The sequence below is a fragment of the Erinaceus europaeus genome, chromosome 6, assembly GCF_950295315.1.
Source record: "Erinaceus europaeus chromosome 6, mEriEur2.1, whole genome shotgun sequence".
Classification (NCBI taxonomy): Eukaryota; Metazoa; Chordata; class Mammalia; order Eulipotyphla; family Erinaceidae; genus Erinaceus; species Erinaceus europaeus.
Window position 1 is genome coordinate 49,702,733 of NC_080167.1, and position 13,348 is coordinate 49,716,080.

Here is a 13,348-nt window from a genome sequence, read left to right on the forward strand (position 1 = left end):
CAGCTACTAACAGTGTCTAAGACAGCATACACCAATACAAGGGGGTCCAGCCCCATATCAGATTGTCCAGCCATCTGGCCTTGCAGCTCATCTGTGAGTTTCAGGCCTGTTCTGCAGGTGACCAGAGGAGATGTAGGGACAGGTGGCTGGCTCCCTTAACAGTTGCACCTGAGCCAAGGGAGATGAGAGAGAACAACACATCCTCGGTCTGCCTTCCTGGGTTTCCTGGGGTCAATCAGAGCACCCCAGTCTATAACCATAGTTATCACCATATCAGGGTAGACCCTGACAGTCCTCTCTTTCTCTGCTGAAGTCATCTCTGCAGATCCATGAGTCTTGGCTATTGAGTGAACATAGCAAAGACTGGGTATTTTTGTTTGTTTTTAGGTTTTTCTTTTCTTTTTTTTTTATTGTTGTTGTTATGTCGTCATCATTAGATAGGACAGAGAGAGAAATGGAGAGAGGAGGGGAAGACAGAGGGGGAGAGAAAGATAGACACCTGCAGACCTGCTTCACCACCTGTGAAGCAACTCCCCTGCAGGTAGGGAGCTGGGGGCTCGAACCGTTATCCTTAAGCCGGTCCTTGCACTTCGCGCCACATGCACTTAACCTGCTGCGCTACCGCCTGACTCCTTCCCCCCCCCCTTTTTTTTAAAGACTATGAGGGTTAGCAGGAGAGCAGGAAGAGAAACAGTGTTCTTTCAGGTACATTTTTAGGGCAGTGGCACAACCAGAAGTACACGGGTTACCATGCATGAGGACCCAAGTTTGAGTCCCCAGTCCCTGCCTGCAAGAGGGAAGCTTCACAAGTGGTGGAGTAAGTGGCAGGTGTCTCTCTCCTTCCCTGTCTTCCCCTCTCACTCTATTTCTCTGACTCTACCATAATAACAAATTTTTATCGGATATAACCTTATTCTGAAAGTGAACAAATTGAAAAGTGCCACTGGGGTGCAACAGACATAATTTAAGGTGACTCTTTAAATTCCGTATTTAACCTGCAGGGCTAGGTGGTGACACACCTGGTTGAGTGCATGTGGTACCATATTTGCCCTGCAAACTCTTATGCTAAATCAACCATATTAGACGGATTAGTACACATGCTGAAAAGCTGTTTCTAGCCCAAGAAAGGTGAAGAATAATTGCGGCTTTTTGAAAGCATGCTCTGAGTGATGAAACACTCTGACTTTGGGGTTTCTAGGCAGATTCAAATTCTGAGCTGTAATTTAGAGGTAAATCAACTATAATGGGATGACAGCGTACAAGGGTGACAGTTTTTCGCCAGAGTCAGGGACCCAAGGACTTGACCCCTAAAAAGGCCTGAGGGTGATAATCCCAAACATGCCCTCTATGCCAGAACCCGCTTGTGGGAGTTGTTCAAAACCTGGGTGCCCAGCTGGGACCACAGGAGGGCCTATGTACACCTGCAGAGGACTCCTCTTTCAAATGTTCCTGGTCCCTAGTCACACAGGCAGCATGAGTCAGGCCACTGGGGGCAAAGAGGGAAGCCTGTTACCAGTGTGGTCCTGGTCATCTCCTGGGCAGTACGACCAGAACTGGAGCTTAACCCAGTCTAGTCCTCAGCCTTCTGTGTCTAAATGGTTGGTAGGGTAGGCGTCACGAGGCCTTCAAACTTCCAAAACATTGTATAGACACAAGGCCCTGACTTTACGGGTCAGTTACTCAGGCAGCATGACCTTGCATGGAATCGGAAAGAGTTTGAAGTTTGGGATGACTTTCTCTCCCCTTCTGTACATATTCTTCTCCCATTACCCTAGGTACAACACTGCTCATACACTAGCTTCCAGCTTCCCTTTTTCTTTTTCTCTTTCCCTTTTTTTCTTTTTTTATTGCTACTAGGGTTATCAGTGGGTCTCAGTGCTGGCACTACAAATCCACAGCTCCTGGAGGCCATGTTTTTCCTTTTTTTTTTTTCCTTTCTATTTGATAGGACAGAGAAAAATTGAGAGGGAGATAGACAGACAGACAGACACCTGCAGCCCTGATTTGCCACTAGTGAATCTTTCCCCTGTAGGTGGAGAGTGGCGGCTTGAACCCAGGTCCTAGCGCATGGTAACGTGCACTCAACCCAGTCACTGTCCAGCCCCCAACCCCTCTTTTTCTTAATGCAACACTGTAGGGGGCCTCATATGTGTGCAGTAAAACCCCACCAAAAAGTTTGTTTTTTATGTTTCATTTTTTATTAGTGATTAAATATTGATTTAGAAAATTAGAAGATAGTGCGTACAACTCTGCACCATTCCCACCACCAGAGTTCTGAATCCCCAATCCCTCCATTGTAAGCTACAGCAGTTCTCTTAAGGTTGCAGATGTGGGCTAACTATTATTTCTACAACTATCTGTCTATAATTGTATATATTTAAGGCTCAGTTTTTAAATTCTATATGCAGAGGGTACAGGGGTAGAGGAGGGAGGGAGAGGCACCGCAGCACTGCTCCACCATCCAGGGTACTCCCATGTGGTGCTGGGATCAAAACCAGGACCTCACACATAGTAGGTATGTTCTCTACCTGCAGAGCCATCTCCTGGTCCTACACCTCCTTGTTAGAAAAAAAAAAAACAATAAATAGCCAGAAGGCTTGTTATCTAACAGCATTTTTCAAGGAAAGGGCAATTTATGGGCAAGTGGGCATTAAGATATAAAAGGCTGGGTGCCATCTGGCAATCTTCCTCATGATTGTTCTCAAGTCTTTAGATAGAGACTGAACATGACACCCTCGGCAGGAGCAATGATGGGATTTTGTCTGGGTGTTGAAAGGAGGAGACTTTTCTTTCTTACTGAGACCTGTGTGCTGGTCACAGCTCTTCAAAGTGGCCCCATCTTTGTTCCTTGATGCTTTCAACTTCTCACAGTGTTTGTTCTCCATCTCAGCTTTTGGGGATGGTCTAAACTTTCCATTCTTCACTCTGAGTGGAGCTGGATTACGTTTATTTTCATCTCCAGAGCTGCTGCTTATGTGCCTTCTTTCCAGACATGCCTTAAAACTTCTCCTCTGTCCCCAAAACATTGGTAGGTCTCAGGCCCCGGAAGCTGCCCTGCTTATCTATTTCTGCCTCCGTTTTGAAACTTGAATGGCTGAGGTAGCAGCTAAGAACTTCTCCTTTGATGCTGAAATCACAGGAGAAGGAAATGGAGAAGCTACTGAGGGGTCTGTTAGATGCGTTTAGGAGACAAAGACTGTCGCTTCCTGTTTTCCTTTCTTTCTTTCTCTCTTTCTTTCTTTCTTTCTTTCTTTCTTTCTTTCTTTCTGTTTTTCTTTGTATCCAAAGCCCGGTGCTGCTCCTTAGTACTTTTCTTCTTCTTGGAGTGGTTAGGATGGGTACTGAAAGCATGGATTAACTTTCCTGTTGATTGATCATCCTTGATTTGAGGCTGTTGTAGGTTTTCTGGGGCTGATATTATGCCTATGAAGTTAAAAAAAAAAAAAACACACTTTAATTTGATCAATTCATTGAAAAAAGGAAAATAAAAAAAATACTGTCAGGTCTCATGGGCAAATGAACTCTGGTCAAAGTAGCCAAAATAGCTAAAGAAGAAAATCGTAAAAGAAGAGGGTGGTGGGGGGGGAGATAGCATAATGGTTATGCAAAGAGAGACTCATGCCTGGAACTTCAAAGTCCCAGGTTGAATCCCCCACACCACCGGAAGCACTAAGCAGTGTTCTGCTAAAAAAAAAAAAAAGTCATAAAAGATGTTTGTCTGTCTGTGTATGATTTGTTTTAAAAGTAAAATTTTATTAGTAATTTTCAGTTCCCTCCATTATTCCCAAGATGTATTCTGAGAGTTTCTGATCCTCGAATGCATGAGTTTTTTGTTTGTTTGTTTTGCTTTTGCTTTTCAGCAGAGTTTATCACTGGGGTTTGGCATCTGCACCATTCTACCACTCTCAGTTCACTCTTGGTCAGCCCCCCTCTTTTTTCTCTTTCTTTCATTCTTTGTTTTTCTCTCTCTCTCTCTCAGATAGAGGATATAGAAACAGAGGGACGAGGCACTACAACAGCCCTGCTCCATTGCCTTTGAAACTTTTCTTATGTAATTATATTCCATGGTGGCTGGGGGCTTGAACCCAGGCCCACATGCATGGTAACATGTGCACTCTTACTAATGAACTGTCTCCAGCTCCTGCATAGAGTTTTGTTGTTGTTGCTGCTGGTTTGTTTGTTTAAATATTTTATTTGTTAGATAGAGACAGAGAAATTGAGAGCTACTAGGGAGGTGCAAGGGAGAGAGATACCTGTAGTATCCTGTGTCGTTGCTCATAAAGCTTCCCCTGTGTGGAGATTTTTAATGCCAAGAAACTACAATCATATTCCACTTTGTCCAGAAGTCAAAGACTTAGCATATTTACTCTTGGTGGACTTGAAAGAAGTCAAGTATTTGTTGACAAGCTTCTTCCCCTAGTGTGAGGCAGAAGCCTCTGGAAGCCACTTTTGTCACTTGTGGTTCAGGCCATTCAGGAGGCCCAGCTATTTCCTGTCCAGGGGCTCCAGGCGGAGTTGCCAGGTGGAGCCAGACAGCCTGCAGAATGAAGGAAAGAATGGTCTTGGCTCCCACCCCATGGAGGTGGCTGCTGAGGAAGACGGCTGCTCCCGCTGGAGATAGCCGTGAGCTCTCAGCAATGAGGACTCAGACATTGCTGGGTGGTGTCCCAAGGTGGGTGGGGTAGAGCCCCACATCTGTCTGAGCACAGAACCACCAGTCCAGTTCCTTCATTTCTGGCATGGTTGAAATACAGTCTTTGGTTTTTTAACGTATTTATTTTTAAGTTGTTTTATTGGGGAAATGATAATTTAGAGGAGAGACATTATCACGTGAGTATAGTCTTTCCATGACAGACGTCTGTTTCATGATAGATGTCCCAGCACCAACTTAGTTTCTTGCACATCATTGTGCATTGGGGCCTCAGTGCCCACACAGGCACCACCCCCCACCTTCCCCTTGCATCCTTGGTCTTGCTTCCACTGACCACATCTGGTCCAGGGTTCACCTTGTGCTTAGACTTTCCCTCTGTTTCTCAAGTCCCAACTATAAGTGAGATCAACTGATATGTCTTTCTCCTTTTTTATTTTTTTCCTTTTCTTCTCTTTACTGGGAGGATTAATGGTTTATAATCAACAGTAAATACAGTAGTTTGTACATGTGTAACATTTCTCAGTTTTCCACATAACAGTCTTTCTCCTTCTAACTGACCTCGCATAAGTTGATTCCTTCAAGATTCATCCCAGATGAGGCAAAGGAGATGATTTCATCATTCTTAGTAACTAAGTAGTATTCCTGGTGGGACTGGTTCAACCCCTGTGGAAGATGATCTGGAGATACCTCAGAACACTAGATACGGACCTGCTCTATGTCTCAGAAATCTCTCTCCTAGGGATCTAGTCAAAGAAAGCAAAAATGCCCATACAAAGAGATTTATGAGGGGGGTGGCACACTGAGTTAAGTGCACATAGTACAAAGCGCAAGGATCTAGGTTCAAGCCTCCGACTCCCCATCTGCAGGGGGGAAGCTTCACAAGTGGTGGAGCAGGACTGCAGATGTCTTTGTGTCTATCTCCCCCTCTGCTCTCAACTTCTTTCTGTCCTACCTGATAAAATGGGAAAACAATGGCCAGAGGGGCAGTGGTTTCCTAGTGCAGGGACCAAGCACCAGCAATAATCCTGGAGACAAAAGTAGAGAGAGATTTATGTAACCCCATATGTTCTTAGCAGCTCTACTTATTTTTTTATAAGTTTTGTTATTGTCACAAGACTGTAAGATTACAGTGTATAGTTCTACACACCACTACCAGAGGTCTATATCCCCACCTCCCACCTCCCAGAGGTAATCACCATAGTGCTCACAAGTCTTACGAACACTTTGTAATAGCCCAAATGTGGAAGCAGCCCAGATTCCCAACAAGAATGTGTAGTTAAGTAAATTGTGGTACATATACAGTACAGTTTAGCAAAGAAGTACTGCATCATTCCTCTTTGGACTTGGCATTTATACACTACCATGAAGACAAAAACAAAAAACAACAACAACAACAAAAAAAAACGAGTAAGTCCCCACACTGCTGCAACTCTTAAAAAGCTGTGAGTTTAGAGACTAGTTTTTTTAAACTCATGATGTTCTAGAGAGACCCTCTAAGAAGACTGTAGCTAATTTAAGTGCCTGCTATTGTGTCCATGATTCAACACTTCTCTTTCCATGGCTGCTGCACCTCTAGTGCCATTAAGGACTCGCCCACCCTCAGTCCCGAAGAGCTGCTCCCAGGTGTAGTTGGTGCAGAGGTAGGAATTGATCTCCAACTCGGGCAAAGCTAATAAATGTGATTGAGGATGAAAGGCCCCGCACAGACGCTTGCGATGTTGTTATTACTGTTCTCATGCACTTTGTTATTTTTAAATTACGTATCCTTTTAAGTCGATTATTTGTTCACTGCCTGCGCTCTATTATATCGAAGTAACGCATTCACAGAAATTTCTAAAAAACCTTTTCATTTCTCTCTGTAGGTTGTTGTTTCGTAACATTTTATACAAGAAAAGCTGCACTTGAGGCCCAGAATGCACTGCACAATATTAAAACTTTACCTGGGGTGAGTCGGTTTACTTTTGTACCAAAATCACTTTATTACTTGGGGGGTGGGAGTGGGGAGTGCTGCTTTTCATCTGAAGGTCCTAGCTGCGGACTCTGAGTGCCAAATATGACTGGTCTTTTGAGGAGTGCCATGCTGACCCTGCCAGTCCTCACTGTGGTGACCAGGCCAGCTGGCAGGCCCACAAAAAGGCCCAGCATTCATGCTGACAGGAAGAGCTGCAAATAGCATGTCCCCAGTTAGAGAACCAGAGTGACCCCACGGGGCAGCTGCAGCTTTCAGAAAAGGTTGTGGGGAGGGGGCGGAGGTGTTTTTCTTTTTTTCCCAGGGTGGGGAACAACACATCCAAGAGAAGCAAATGGAAAAAGGAAAAGCTTTTACCCACCAGGGGCCCCTTTTCAAATTGAGTCTTTAGATTTTCTTTTGAAAGGACAAAATGTACCCTGTACAACCATAATACAGAACCTCCTAATGGTTTCTAAACAGTCAATGGTGGTTAACAAAGCTGATGTTTTAATGCCCAATTTGTGGCTTCATGTTGATAGAGAATGGAAAATACAAAGGTTACTGTTTTGTGTGTTTTTTTCCATTTCCTTCCCAGTAATATTGATGATTAGTGTAATACACTAGAAGTAAACTGATATTTCTTATAGCTACTTTATCAGAACACATTATTGCTAAAGGTGTGTGTGTGTGTGTGTGTGTGTGTGTGTGTGTGTGTGTGTGTGTGTGTGTATGGAGAGAGAGAGAGAGATTTTGTCAGTTGCCTGCCCCTGTCAGTCTTCCAATGCTGTGTGACTATTTTCCCACTGGCCTGAACCTCTGTGGTGAGTCAGTTTACCCACGTGATGATGTGTCTTAGTAATAATGAAGAGCCTACAGCCAGTAGTGACAGCAACTTCTGTGAGACTTGGTTTGATAAGAATCAAAGAAAGATCACACCAATGTCCCTCGTGTATTCAGGGTCCAGTTGTTGTTGTTAACATTCGGTGGCTCCAGCTGGCCGGGCTAGCTTCACGGGCGGGTAACAGAGACGTGGAGACAACGGCTGGGCAGGGAAGCTGTATTTCTTTATTCAGGAACAACAATTCATAAACTAAACCAAACTAATCACCAAACAGAACTCTGCTGTCTCTTTGCAGCGGCGCAAGCACTCTCTCTTACTCTGGAACTCAGGAACTCTCTCGGGGTTCCTCGGGGCAGGGCCAAGCAGGCCCGCGAAACTAACTGGACTGATCCAATTCTCTTGGCGGGGGAGATCTAGAACAACCCAATGTAAAGCATACAACAAGTTGTAGCTTCGTGTTTGCCAGCTGTCTCTACAGATGTCCCCATATGTGAACATCTGCACACATCTGCATTTTTCACCCTCCGAAAAGAGTATGTCTTTAGTTAACTTTGGAACCACTGAAAACATCATGGGTGGTGAGACATTTGCAGAACTGGCATGGTTTCCAAAAGTAGTAAATCATGAACTTGAGCCTTGAAGTACACCCCTTGCTTTTCCTTCTTTTCAAGTGTGACGTTCTGAAAAGCAATGAATACAGAACCAAAATTCTTCTAATTTAATTTAGTTACTTCTTCCTGAAGCTGGCCCAAGGTGTTTTTGTTCGTTTGTTTGTTTCCTTAGACAGCTTTGCTTAGTGACATAGAGTAGTATTTCAGCTTTAATTCTGCATGTAAAATGGGTGTTTTTTTCCCCTGTGTAAATTCTCTGAGGCTTCAATGTTAGGTCACATCACTGAATGAAGCAACGCAGACAAAAACTTCTTGGCCCAGTCAGTGAATACAATCACTATTTCCCCAATCCTAATAAAATAACCCAAGACTACTTTTGAGAAGTGCTTTATACTTCTGGGGGGGGGGGGGTTTAAAGGAGTCTACATATAAAATTCCTACCTGGGGAGGGGGGGGTCAAGCAGTTGCTCAGGACCAGCATAAGGATCCCGGTTCAAGCCCCTGGCTCCCCACCTGCAGGGGGGTCGCTTCACAGGTGGTGAAGCAGGTCCACAGGTGTCTATCTTTCTCTCCCCATCTCTGTCTTCCCCTCCTCTCTCCATTTCTCTCTGTCCTATCCAACAACAATGACATCAGTAACAACAACAATAATAACTACAACAACAATAAGAAAACAATAAGGGCAACAAAAGGGAAAATAAATTTTTTTAAAAAATTCCTACTTGGTGTGGTCTAAAATGGTACTTGTAATGCTAAATTTGTTGAGAGATAGGTAGATAGCATTGACATTATGTTGGGCTACATCACATCTTATTTTAAATGAATGTATACATCATTTATTTTGATTCCTCCCCCTCAGCACCCAATACTCTGTCTTCATACGTGAAGGCAGTTCTCAAAAAAACTCAGACTTAGCATAATGATGACTTGCCCCTGTTGGGAAAAACTGAAAGAAAAAAAAAGTAACTAATGAATGTGCTTCTGTTGTGGCATCTCACTGAGCCCTTCCTTAATAGGTAGTATCTTCTGTAGCAAAACAAAATCTTTCCACCTCTACCACCACCACCCACCACCCACCCCTCTCTTCCTCAAAAATTCTGCGTGTAGATGTCAGGACCAATACTCTTCAAGACCTGTTTTTAAGGACAGTAATTCTAGGGCTAGAAAGGAGGGTTTGTGGATTGTCTGGGGGTCGTCTTTTTATCTAGTTCAATTTCATCTGCCCAATTACTTGAGGCAAGTTAGATGAAAATTCTGAGCAGTCAGGCCTGATTTGTGGCCGCCGAACCTTCCCAGCACACACTGTTGCTACATTTGCCATTTCAAATTAGGCAAATGGGAGCAGACTGCCACAACTCGCATTCACGTATGGATTTATCTGATCAACATCACCCTTAACAGCTACAGGGGAAAAAAAAAAAAACAAAGAACATGAAAGTGGTTTACTTTCAGCTGGAGGCTTTGGGTGGACAAGAAGAAATGGGACCAGACATAAAAGATTAATGCATATTCTTGGGGAAAAAATATTACAGGGTGCCTTGCTGTTTGATTACAAGCCTTGGAATTAGTCAACATTTCCATAATTCTAAACCAATATACACCTGGTTTCCCACTGTGATGTGAAGGCCCAGCTTAATTTAACAGAAGCCCTGCTGAGCTAAATCTCTCATTAAATACCAAGTGAGTTCGGTAATTTAAAGTTGCAGCACTACTATTTTAACTGGGTGCCTTCATATTATGAAATTAATAAGAAACTAATGATGCACTTTTCCATATGCCTTCAATTCTTTCTGTGCAAAAAATAAAAGGGGTAAAGAAAAATAAATCACCAGCTGACACTTTAAAGCTTGTCTGGTTGTAATCATTTTTCTGTGGATAAAAATCCATTTAAAAGGCAGCAAGTGCCTTTTTCCCCCCTAAAGTGTCCAAGACTTTGCATTTAAAGCAAGATCAAATGGCACTGCGTTTGGGGATTGGTTTTCTGTTTAATTTTTCTTTGTAGTCAGTGTTGTATTGGGTTGTCAGAAAAGTCATGACACACTTTTGCATAGATAAACATGCCATGACTTTTCCAACTACCCAACATTTCCTGTAAACTTTCACAGTTCAGCCAAGCTTGATTCATGTTTAGGGGCTCACTTTTGTTGTTGGAGGAAGTAAAGAACTTGCATAGTCTAAGCATGGGAGAGTTGATGGGGCAGTCTGTTGTATGGTTAAGTATGTCTACTCTGTGGTTTTGATGTAAAGACAACCTTCCTGGGAGGTAGCTCAGTGGTAGAGCCAAGTAGCTTGCCATGCATGAGGTCATGAACTTGATCTCCAGCAGCATGGGGGTTCCCACGGACAGCACCAGCAGGCTTTGTGATGGTAGAATGGTGCCCTGGTATGTCTCCTCGCTCCTCTTTCTCTCCCTCTCTTCATCTCTCCCTCGTCATTGTCTCTAAAATAAAGGCTAAGAAATTGCACCAGGAGGCAGCTCTTGAAATGCTCACTATAAGTTCTAGAAAGAAAATATTAAAATGGGCAAATTGAACAGCTCAAATCCAAGCAGTGTGCAGGGTCCGTCCCCTGGGTTTATTCCATTCTCTTCTGGAAGTAGTGACTTGACACTCAGATCCTAGTCACAGTACCTTATTAGCATATTATGATATTTCATTAACTATACAAATCACACGTGATTACTGAGTGCCTGCTGTGTGCCAGCTACACACTCCCAGGACCACTAATAAGTGATGCTCACAAGCATGGGGGAGGCCTTGTCAGTGTCTACACCCACAGGCCCACTCAGTGAGCCACTGGGCTTGGTCTCTACAGCAAAACCATTGTGTTCTGGGACAAATTTCAACTGCTTCTGTCCTGACAATACTGCAGGCCGGGCTTCCTTTGTTTAGTCTTTCAGGTAGGCCCAGCCTCACTGGAATGATGTTTCCATAGAAATGTCATCGTGTCCCATTGTTTTTCCCAGAGAGAAAATCATCCTTGGAAAGGCAACTCTAAAGACTCATTTGGTTTCATCAACCCAATTTAACTTAATTTAAAAACATAGCATGAAGACCTCTGTGGAGGCAAAGAAGAGCCACCCCAATCTTCCCAGCAATCTGATGTCAGGGCCAGGTGTCCCTGGGCCAGTGACAGACGGCACTATGCCTGGTGGCCTTCTCTCAAGGCCCAAGCACATATAGTCACTAGCAGTCAGGTTTTTCTGATGGAACATCTACCAGTAGTATCACCTGAGCATTCACCATATAAATTAATTTAATTCAGAGTGTAATAACAGAGGGGATATAGCTCTTCTATGTGAACAGGAAGAATGAATTGGTAAAATCTGAATGCCTTGTAAAATATTAATTGCAAATTCCTCCCAGACATTTTCTCTGAATATGCCTCTCTCCCCCACCCCTCTCTTTTCTAATGGCTCCCAGTTTTATTAAATGCGGTTTATACTAAGGAATTGTTGCCCTAAGAGGACATTTGTTTGGCACACTCCATTTTAGCAGCAGTGCACTGAAAGGTGCTTTGTAATAACATGCACACAGTGTGCACAGGAACTCCACATAGATTGGAGACATAAAAGCAAATGAGCCTCATCCAGGGAGATGTTATAAAGACCGTGGCCTCAGCACAGGTGCGATCACACACATGAAGGAACATGAGCTTTTTTTCTGGCTTGCTCTGTCAGAGACCACTTTCTGATGTTGGAAGGCCCTCACCCCTCCACCCAGGCAGCCTTGAACTCAACCTTCCATGGACTTGTCCCTTGTGTCTTTGACCATTGGAATTTTGGGGTTCAATACCAGCAGTACAGCATGACTCTCACTGGGCCCAAGTTCAGTCTGTCTGCCTATTGAGGTGTTTGTCATCTTTGAATTGCCTCTTCTAATTATTAATATGTACTTGATGCTTGTTAAAATTCTTAAAATCATACTAAGAATATCATCATCTCTGTCATAAAATTCTCTCCAAAAAAAAAAATATATATATATGTGTGTGTATATATATATCCAGCCCCTTCTCATGTGATGTAAATTAACACACATACACATAATAGGTTTCAAAAAGAAACCTAAGTCAAGTCCAGATTTCATTGTTTTCTTTTTCTCAGATGTCTTTTATTTTAAATTGTTGTGAAAGGACCCTCGGAGCTTTCTCAGTAGTAGAGCATAGGACTTGTTCACCTGAGGCCCCAGGTTCAGTCCTCAGCACTGTCTATGCCAGAGTTGAGCAATGCTCTGATCTTTGACTGGCTCTCATAAAAATAAAATTAATAAATAACCACCAGGAGTGGTGGATTTATCCATGGTGCAGACACTGGGTTGGCAAGGTAGCTCACCTAGGAAAGCAACAACTTTATCATGCATGCAACCCAGGTTTGAGCTCAACTTCCACTGCACTGGGTGGGGGAAGTTGCAGTGCCATTCTCTCTCTCTCCCTCCTTTTCTCCCTCCCTCCCTCCCTCCATCTCTCCCTCCCTCTCCTCTCATGTTCTCTGTATTTCTGTCTGTAACAGTTAGCTTGGAGTAGTGAATACCCTGCATAGGAAAACAAATTTGCCTTTAAAATAATTAATACATAAAATTGCTAAGGCAAATGGCCAGAACATCTGGCAGAACAACTTTGAGTCCCTAACATTAGATAACATGTAGAATACACAAAACATTCATGGACTCATTTCACAGCTATCTGAGTTTCTCATTTGTCAGGCACTATCCTAGGTGCTAGGAAACACAGTAGCAACCATGCCACTCATTACTTAGTCAACTCAAGGCCCAAGGCAAAGCCAACCACTAAGCCTACACATGGTTCATGATTAATAGATACATAATAAATATTAATGAAATATTAAGTGGGGGTCTGAGTGGTGGTACACCCACTTGAGCCCATGCATTGCTGTGTATAAAGATGAGGTTCAAGCCATCTGCAAAGGGGAAGTTTCACAAATAATGCAGCAGGGCAGTAAGTATCTCTCTCTCTCTCTCTCTCTCTCTCTCTCTCTCTCTCAGCAGTGCTGAAGATCTCTCTCCCCTTCCTCCTCTCTCTGTATATATCTCCCCTACTCCTTAATTTTTCTCTGTCCTATCAAATAAAAAAATTAATAAATAACCATCAGGAGTGGTGGATTCATCCATCATGCAGACACTAAGCCTCGGTGATAACACTGGTGGCAAAATAAAACTAAAAAAACTAAAAACATCAAGTATGTACATTAATAAAGTTCACCTAATGCCCAAATGAGTTAATTCTATGAAATAGTTCCATAAGAGTCAAGTTTAATTTCAAATGCTCCAGAATGTGAG

At 43.2% G+C, this 13,348-nt stretch overlaps 1 protein-coding gene across 10 annotated transcripts in view; it reads left to right on the forward strand.

Annotated features, from left to right (window-relative positions):
* Positions 1 to 13,348, forward strand: part of CELF2 (CUGBP Elav-like family member 2) — a 554,881-nt gene that overhangs the window by 450,185 nt on the left and 91,348 nt on the right. For all 10 annotated transcript variants that reach the window (XM_060192151.1, XM_007524613.3, XM_060192156.1 and 7 more), the window contains one exon: positions 6,514 to 6,596. In XM_060192151.1, the coding sequence (XP_060048134.1) occupies positions 6,514 to 6,596 (83 nt within the window). The remainder of the gene's footprint in view (positions 1 to 6,513; positions 6,597 to 13,348) is intronic.